The sequence below is a fragment of the Sebastes umbrosus genome, chromosome 6 (assembly GCF_015220745.1).
Source record: "Sebastes umbrosus isolate fSebUmb1 chromosome 6, fSebUmb1.pri, whole genome shotgun sequence".
Taxonomy (NCBI): domain Eukaryota; kingdom Metazoa; phylum Chordata; class Actinopteri; order Perciformes; family Sebastidae; genus Sebastes; species Sebastes umbrosus.
Genome location: NC_051274.1, coordinates 3,633,907 through 3,643,023, shown reverse-complemented (window position 1 = coordinate 3,643,023; position 9,117 = coordinate 3,633,907). Strand labels below are relative to the sequence as shown.

Here is a 9,117-nt window from a genome sequence, read left to right as displayed (position 1 = left end):
TACTTCTATCTTTCAGTTGTGAACACAAACTGTCGGTTGCAAGTCAACACAAGGGGCGAAAGTTCAGATAACTCTCGTGTCTTTGTTGTGAATGGAGGGAAAGACAACTTTCAGAGTTGAAGTTTGAAGTACTCCGCCCCCCAGTCTGTCTGTCTGCACCGGAGCTCCAGGCTGACTCCACACAGGTAAGATTAACTTATTTTTCGTTTGATATAGTTGAAATTGTGTCATATTTGTATTCAGAGTTATATGGTGTGATACATTAACAGATACGGTAGACATTACCATGACAACAGTTAACGTAAACACTAGTAACGTTAGCTTAGTTATGGACAGCTAGCAACTATCTGATGCTAGCGAGGCTTGTATGGACAAGAAGCTTTCAAACAGGGAGGACGTTGTTTCTGACTGGTTAGTCTGAATGGTATTAATGTGATGTAACGTCACGGTAACGTGTCGGTACAGTATTACAGTTAGAGGGGTAGTTAGCTGCGTCCACATGTCAACGGCTAAACTGCACTAACCGTTAAGCTGTTAATGCTAACGGGACATTGTGGTGACTCTAGACGGTGTTGGTGAGTAACGGTAGTGTAGGTGAGTAACTGGTTGTAACGGTAGTGTTGCTGTTTCAACTAAAGTATACGTTAGTTAGCTGAAGGCTTCGTGTCTTAACTAGAAAGCCACTAGGAGACTTTAGACCTCCTCAAGGACAAATGCCCGTCGCCCGTAGCGGCCACAGTCAAGTCCGTCCGTCCGTCTTCCGCCCCCCTCCGGTTAACACCGTTAGCTCTCTCAGCACTATTGCCTCAGATGCACTGACACAACGATGGTCGACCGACGGACAGTTTGGGGCCGTCGGTGAGCGTCCGTCGGCCTTGTTTTTACGGTGTGCCCCACAATTAGCTCTATTAGCTATATTAGCTATATTAGCTCTGTTAGCACCGTTAGCCCGGATAGCCACCGCCATTCCGGCTCTGCACCTCCATGTTTGCTTGTGAGGTCTGAGTGGAGCAGTGGAGGAGTGGAGAGCCATGTGCAGACTCTTTGCATAAGCTATTCTAAAAATTATAACTTCATAACTCCAAATGAATGGGACAGAATATTGTATTCAATTTGTCAAAATACTGTCAATTCCAGAGAGCAGTCTACTGTTTACAATTACATTAAATTGATATGTTTAAAACTTATTAAGAACCTGTTTGAGCGAAATTAACCACATCATTAATTACTCTTCCACTGCCTGCTTTGCTAATTTCCAGCAAATTGTCACCTTTGTCTTTCAGATTGAAATGAATGCAGTCACAGAAACTTTTCCGGATTTTGCCGCTTTGGTCCATTGGTGGAATTATGGACAATGAGGTTTGAGTGAAAACACACTTTTTTCAATAAGACTGAGCAAAAAATGTGCTTCTCATGCTGTCCACAAAACACCAGCAGATGATGGCATGCCAATTTGATAACCAAAGTCTTTTCAAGGCAGTGTTACATGTGGAGAAAGTAACTGACATCAAAACACCTTCTTTGGATGATGTCCTTTTGCATTTTAGGTCTTTCAAGCTTGTGGAGAACATCTATGCAGACACTGAGATTTTCGATCCTGAGGCTCTCAACAACCATCATCCATTGACTGCATACACAGTGGGAGGGAAGATACTGGTGACCCCAAAAGTGTGCCTGCTGCATTGAAGGGACGCAGAATGGCGAGTATACTGATTACTCTTCATAGAAAAAACTCGCTCTCACTCATTTTCACTCTCTCTTCCATTCAGACAAGATCATAACATTTAATGCTCTTCCAAAGTTGTCCAACCATGATCTGAGTTTTGATGTGATGTCTCACTACTAGCCTTTACATTTTATAATTTTTACATAATGTGATGACCCTCCCATCACAGGGAAGAGCAAGTTTACTAGAAAGCTCATTTGTTTTTGGGGTGATGAGATGGGACATGAGCTCTTGTGTCGTCACCCCAAAAAAACAGTCACATTTACACACGTGACGTCGTCCCATGATAGTTTTACATCTGCACACAGCGGCACAGACCGTAATGTCACAGCAACACACACATCGTCGTCATTGTTGAATTTCCTCAGCGTGAGTGAAGAACATAAAGCTCAACTGTCACAACTGCAAAATAACCCCTAGAGGAAAAACCTTAAAACATTTGGAACAACTAACTTAATTAGACAGTTATTACGTAATAGATAATTAAAACTACTAACGCCACCATTTTTTAAAATCAAAGCAAATATTTAAAAAAATTATTAAATATAAAATTTAAATTTCAAATTGTGTTTTTTTATTCAAATAACCACGATAGATTACAATAACCAAGTAAAAGGATAACATTTAGAATTGTTTACAGTTTACACTGACTTTTGGGACGGTTGAAATAAAGTTTTGGGACATTGGTAAAAAAAATTAGCCTGGAGCCTTGCTGTCAATTATAGTTCTTAGAAAGAAAATTGGAATCGGCAAAAATCGTAATCGACAGGTCAGACTCTTAAAAAATCGTAATCAGCCAAGAATTGCAATCGGTGCATCTCTAGTAGGTAGTACTGACACAATATAACTATAACTGCATTGTTTATTAATTTAATTTGTGGGAAATTGTCTTGTTTTTCTGCCTTATCAATCTGAACCTTCTGTCTTTTATTCTTTTCTCATATAACACAGGGTTTATTACTGCTGGTGAAAATCTCCCCAACAATGTCTCGTAAAGTGGTGCTTCCTCAAATACCTGAATCAGTTGAAAATTTGCAAAACATTCTTCGGGAAAATCTGCACCTTCAAGGCAGCTTCACATTACAGTTTGAGGACCCAGATTTTAATAACGCTCTCTGTAATTTGATGGATATTCATGAGTTGCCACCTGAACGTGTTATCTTACATATTCTTTGGGATAAGCCACCTGCACTTGCTCTGCAAGACTCGGACTGTGTTGATTCAGGGTCTTCCTTGGACACAGCCAGTTTATCCACCATAGAGTCACCCCAGAGTCCCTCCGCTTTTATCAAGAACTATCTGCGAAGCATATCAGAGTGGCCTTCACCTTTTCCCATTCCAGCCTTTTCCTATGATGTGGAATTGAAGTTACGCAAAGGCAATGAGGCATATGAAAAGACCAAGAAAGGTATCAGCGTAACCAAAGACATGAAGATGGACATTTTGGATAAGATTGCTCAGGCAGTTTTTGAAGTGAAAGCCTATCCTGATCAAGACCAGATTGAGTCTGTTGCTTCTGCTCTCGTCAGTAGGCACCCCTGTCTTCAAGAACCGGGCAGTGGCACGGGGTATGATGGATGGAAAATGAGCATAAAATACAAACTTGGTAATTACAGGTCCAAGCTACGTAACGCAGGCTGCATTGAGGTCAGCATTAACCGGAGAAGAAGCGGTGAAGATGATGTTGAAATTGTATTGACTTTGTATTTGACATTTACGTTTGCTGTTCTGTTCTTCAACAGATCAGGGAAGAGTTTCTTCGGATCACCAACTAGGACCTAATAGACAACTTCGGAGCAGCCATTAATCAGCACACTCCTAGGCTCCTTAAACTCTATCGGGCTAGGCGGACAGCTTTCCCGCCTGAGATGGATCAACTCCTTAGCAGACTGGATGAAGAGGTGAATTTTTAGACTTAATAATCTCATTATTCTTGACATTATGGAAATAAATGTATAAAAAGGATTTTTTTTTATTTTTTATAAAGCTGCACTAATCAATATTTTTAAATAAACAATGGGTCAAATTTAAGGTGTTGCTCATAGTGACAAACCATCAGAATAACCCCACTGTACACTACCTAAGGGACAGACAAAGATAGCGACAAGGTGGTGAAGAAAGTGGAACACCTAACAGCTAAAAAGCCAGCTATTTATATCAGGAGTTAAAAGGAGTAAATCTTAGACTTTCATTCAACAGGTATTTGCTGGATGTGGAAGAGGACAGCTGTTTGCCACATAATCAACCTTATAAGGCCATAATATATCAAGTGTGTGATTGTTTCAGTCTGTTGAGTCCTGCACCTAAGTGGGCAAAATAAATAAAAAAATAAATGCAGCTTTAACACAAACTGGGAAGCATGTTTCCATGTTTGTTCTTAGCTTTCTTCATGTTAGTTACATCTTGGTGTAATTTTTCTTCCAACCCTTTATGTTTCAGACATCTGACATCACAGCACATCGACACACTGCAGCCTTGAAGGGCCTCCCCTTGTATCTCCGTGACAGTCATGAGAAGCTGTTCAGGAACTGTCTGGTGAGTGGTTATTAGTAGAAAAAGTAAATATTTATTATTATTCTGTTATTAAAAATAGACTCTCTTTGACTTCAACCTTTGCCTCTCTGCCATTTTGTCCCATTCTAGTCTATCCATCCCAGTGTCCTCCTTGTTTTCTTTATCTGTCCCAATGCCCACAGCGTCTTCAAGAGTTGTACTTTGCTGGCTATTACTTGATGTAATTTCTTTCATGTATATGGGGGTTAAATCTTTGGTTGCGGGGTATGAGATGGAAATATTTAACCCTAAGAGGATTCCTTAGGTTGTCTAGTTTTATATGAGACAGTATCTTCACTCATTTTCTGTCTGTCATCACAAGGCCACTGACCCAGAAGAGGAGCAGACGAAGGGCCTCATCGTGGGTATCCTCACTGTGTTGGAGGATGATGACAGTTCAGCTCCTGCAACAGTCATTAATGTTGCTGTTGTTGTAGAAGAAGACATCGTCCTCCAGGATCTCCCTGACCTGCCAACGGCTTTTGCTTACCTCTTTGGGCTGATCTACGCTTTAAACCTCCAGTACCCAAAAGAACTGAGGTACACATTCGAAACCATTCAGAAAGTTTTCATGGAACTTGGAACTGATCTCTCTGCAAGGGTCCGATCCTTCAAAAACAAACTCCTTCAGTGAATCCACCGAGTTAGCTGATAATGTTGGGTCTGGGACAGTTTTGAATTGCAGAGGTTCCTGTTGCCCCTTGTAGAATGATGTAAATCTCCGTTGCCTGAGATGGATCCCCCTCTACCTCTTCTGCTTTTAAGTTCACTCTCTCCACCTCTCCTCTCCCTTTTCCCGTTTCTCCATTTCTCTCGCCATCTTCTTTCCTCTCTCAATCGGTCACCTTAACTTGTCTAACTTTCTTACTTAATTTGCATATTCTCCCGTTCTCACTCAAATTCTGACCTCTAAAACTCTCCCCTTCTGTCCAGCCAACACGATAACTGTCTCTCTGCAACTCACAAACTCTTATCTACCTCTAACTCCTCTTCTCTGTCTCCCTACCTGGCCATCTCTTGCGCTCCGACGTGCCTGAATGCTTTTATCCTATACATTTATCCTGCACCTTACTGGATATTGTTAACCACGTTACTTATGTTAAGATTGAATAGTGTGTAAATTGATGACACACACAATTGGGCTACCTTGGTATTTTATTGTTAATCAGTTTTATTAGATTGACAGTTCTGGATCACAATTGTTCTGTTTGGAGTTCCATTTCAACTCATGAGCTACTTCTTGTGGTAACTCTGAATCCTCTTATGTTTTGTATTTTATCATGGTTTATTACACGGCGTTGTTGAATACTCGATTCTGATTGGTCAATCACGGCGTTCTGCGGTCTGTTATTTCTTTATAGCAGACCATTGCTATGGGCGCAGCTCTGATGTCAGACTCTGACAGTCCGTTTTGTGTCAAATTATTGATTTCTTCAGTAAGTAACTGTGTAATAAGCGGGATAATGTACAGCTAGTGGGTCATTGTTGTGAAAGAATCCCCTTCAGTGCGATGCCGCTCAACGTTCCTTTCACAACAATGACCGGCTCGCTGTACATTATCCCTTACGTAGTCGAGTGTACTGTTTTTAGTAGTCTCACTGTCGAAGTGCTGACTTTTCCCTTTTAACTTTATCTTGCTAAGCTCACAACTGCTACCTCATTGTATTATGGTGTTCAATATGTGATTCATACTAGTATATCATGTTAAAACACAACTTAAGTGCTTCATGTTATTTAAGTGCTAAGACTGGGACAGTTGTGGGTCTCAGCAGTTACTTGGCCTTGTTCTAAAGGATTGGATAGGCTGTGTTTTAATGATTAAAAAAAGAAGTTTTGAAGGTAGATGTTGCATCTGTAATTATTTATACATTTGATGGGTAGTTATTGGTCCTAATTTATATATTTGACTTACCTTAACTGTTGCAGTGCACAATTTGAAGTTACTCTAACCTATTCCACTAAATTAACTCAACTGAAATTAAGTGGGTACTATTTACAGGTTTAAGTTACTGCAACTTGAGTTGAGTTAACAGAAGTAAGGATTCAAAGTTGTTACAATATGAAATTATAAGTTACTGCAACTTGAGTTGAGTTGACGGAAATAAGGATTCAAAGTTGTTACAATATGAAATTATAAGTTACTGCAACTTGAGTTGAGTTGACGGAAATAAGGATTCAAAGTTGTTACAATATGAAATTATAAGTTACTGCAACTTGAGTTGAGTTGACGGAAATAAGGATTCAAAGTTGTTACAATATGAAATTATAAGTTACTGCAACTTGAGTTGAGTTAACAGAAATGAAAATTGAAAGTTGAGCAAACTCAAAAGCAAAACTTAAAATGTTATGTTTAATTGCCCAACTTAAAATTCTGCTGAAGTTTGTTACCTTACAATTTTGAGTTCTGCTAGCTTTTTTTTTTTTACAGTGCACATAAATCAAGGGACCTCTGTGTTCAGTTCACCAATAATAGTGTCTGTGCAGGATATGATTGGCATCTTATGAAACTAGAAAACCTAAGGAATCCATTGGCGAGGAATATCTGTCATGGCTATATTCAAAAGGGTCTCTTGACCTCTGACCTCGAGATATGTGAATGAAAATGAGTTCTATGGGTACCACCGAGTCTCACTTTTACAGACACTTTATGATAATCACATGCAGTTTTACACACAGTTTTGACACACTGACAGCTGTTGTTACCTGTTGGGCTTGTTATGATTTGAGCATATTTTTTATGCTAAATGCAGTACCTGTGAGGGTTTCTGGACAATATTTCTCATTGTTTTGTGTTGTTAATTGATTTACAATAAGAAGTATGTACATACATATATACATACACAAATCTCTTTTTGAGGTACATTTTGAACAGATCAAAAAATGTACAATTAATTTGCGTTCAATCGCGATTAACTATAGACAACCATGCAATTAATCACGATTAAATATTTTAATTGATTGACAGCCCTAAAATATTTATAATATAGTCCTAACTTCACAGTACATCATCAACTTTATATTCCCCACTGCATCCAAGTAAAGCCATGAGTCAAGCATTCATCCGGTGTTCACTTGGTGCACATTTAAGTCAAATCTTACTTCAAACAAAATAAATGCTCAGAGAGTAATTCTAGTTCAAACACAACTCTGCTGTGTAAGTAATAAAGTTGTCCTCTTGTTTTAACTCAATCCATCTAAAATCAGTAAAAATCTGCCCTCTATGGGACAATAGAGGCTATAGAGAGGTCATTCAACTCACCTTCTACACATGCCGGCCTCGCCCTGGTGGTCCCGGCGATCTGGCCTCTCCGGCAGGCGCAGCGGGCCGTCTGCCTAGCGATGGTCCGCCTGGGCACGCTGCTGTCTCTGTTGAGCATCACTATCTCGCAGGTTCCCACCGCCAACTGGCCTGCCGAACACAGCAGCGAGGAACAAAGTACATCACATTAGCATAATGAGACTGTAATGAACATATTATAGAGGAACAACTGGGCTCTGAAAGGTACAAACAACAGGCAGCCCAGACGCAGGGGGCTTTTTTTTAATCTGTGCAACACTGAGCAGTTTGATACTCTCATTTAAAGTCTCAAATAGAAAAATGAGGAACTGATTTCAAAGCTTTTAAAAGCAGCAGAGTGCTTTTTCAGTTTTAATACAGTATGGCTGGCTGCTCTGTTGATAAAAGTGTCTTAAAGTGATAGTGTGGAAAACAAAGATCCTTGAACAGGGCATTTTTTATTTTGTAAGCCATAACTGCAAGTTAACAAGTGTAAAGCTCCAAGATATGAAAGTGCTAAAAGGAGAACACACTGACTGTGCTAGGAATAAAAACAAGGGTTTTTTTTTCTAACTGGGGGCATGAATGTACTCAGCAAGTAATCAGACCATTACATTATGTGATGTCGTGACTGTCCTCGATAGAAAAACAACAGTATTGGGCATTTATTCAAATGTCTAAAACAACCTATGTTGCGATGTGAATGGCGGCAGATTACAAAAACAGTTTATTTTTTCTAATGTCATACACATTTTAGAAGGCACTGACAAAACATGTCCTACTGATAGGGGCACAATATCAGACGGTAATATGGGTAGAAAGGCATACTTTGGCATGTATGGAAAGCTCATTGGTGTTCAAAGGCATCAATGTGCACGGACAATTTCATGCCAAGCTGTTCTATAGATTTTCAGATTTGTTGTGTCAAAGTAATTTTTACTCTTATAAACATGGGAGTGGGCAAATGTGCTTGCTTTATGCAAATGTATGTATATATTAATTATTGGAAATCAATTAACAACACAAAACAATGACAGATATTGTCCAGAAACCCTCACAGGTACTACATTTAGCATAAAAAAATATGCTCAAATCATAACATTGCAAACTGCAGCCCAACAGGCAACAACAGCTGTCAGTGTGTCAGTGTGCTGACTTGACTATGACTTTCCCCAAACTGCATGTGATTATCATAAAGTGGGCATGTCTGTAAAGGGGAGACTCGTGGGTACCAATAGAACCCATTTTCATTCACATATCTGGAGGTCAGAGGTCAAGGGACCCCTTTGAAAATGGCCATGCCAGTTTTTCCTCGCCAAAATTTAGCGCAAGTTTGGAGCGTTATTTAGACTCCTTGGCGACAAGCTAGTATGACATGGTTGGTACCAATGGAGTCCTTATTTTATAGTTTTATATGATGTCAGTATCTTCACTTTAGCTTTAAAACTGAGCCCGCTATAACCTAAAAATCGCATTTTTTTTATTTTTTTGTCAAAGCCAATACCTCAAACATACTGTAGTGTTTGAGATCAGTATGTACTCAGAATCTCAATTTCACATT

At 39.5% G+C, this 9,117-nt stretch overlaps 1 protein-coding gene and 1 long non-coding RNA gene across 3 annotated transcripts in view; one reads left to right on the top strand and one right to left on the bottom strand.

Annotated features, from left to right (window-relative positions):
- The window catches only part of tafa5l (TAFA chemokine like family member 5, like), a 66,618-nt gene that overhangs the window by 39,851 nt on the left and 17,650 nt on the right, over positions 1–9,117 (bottom strand). For both annotated transcript variants that reach the window (XM_037772969.1, XM_037772968.1), the window contains exon 2: positions 7,539–7,688. In XM_037772969.1, the coding sequence (XP_037628897.1) occupies positions 7,539–7,688 (150 nt within the window). The remainder of the gene's footprint in view (positions 1–7,538; positions 7,689–9,117) is intronic.
- On the top strand, positions 26–1,696 carry LOC119489923. Its single transcript, XR_005207282.1, has 3 exons — positions 26–185; positions 1,284–1,359; positions 1,548–1,696. It is a non-coding gene; the product is annotated as an uncharacterized LOC119489923 (long non-coding RNA).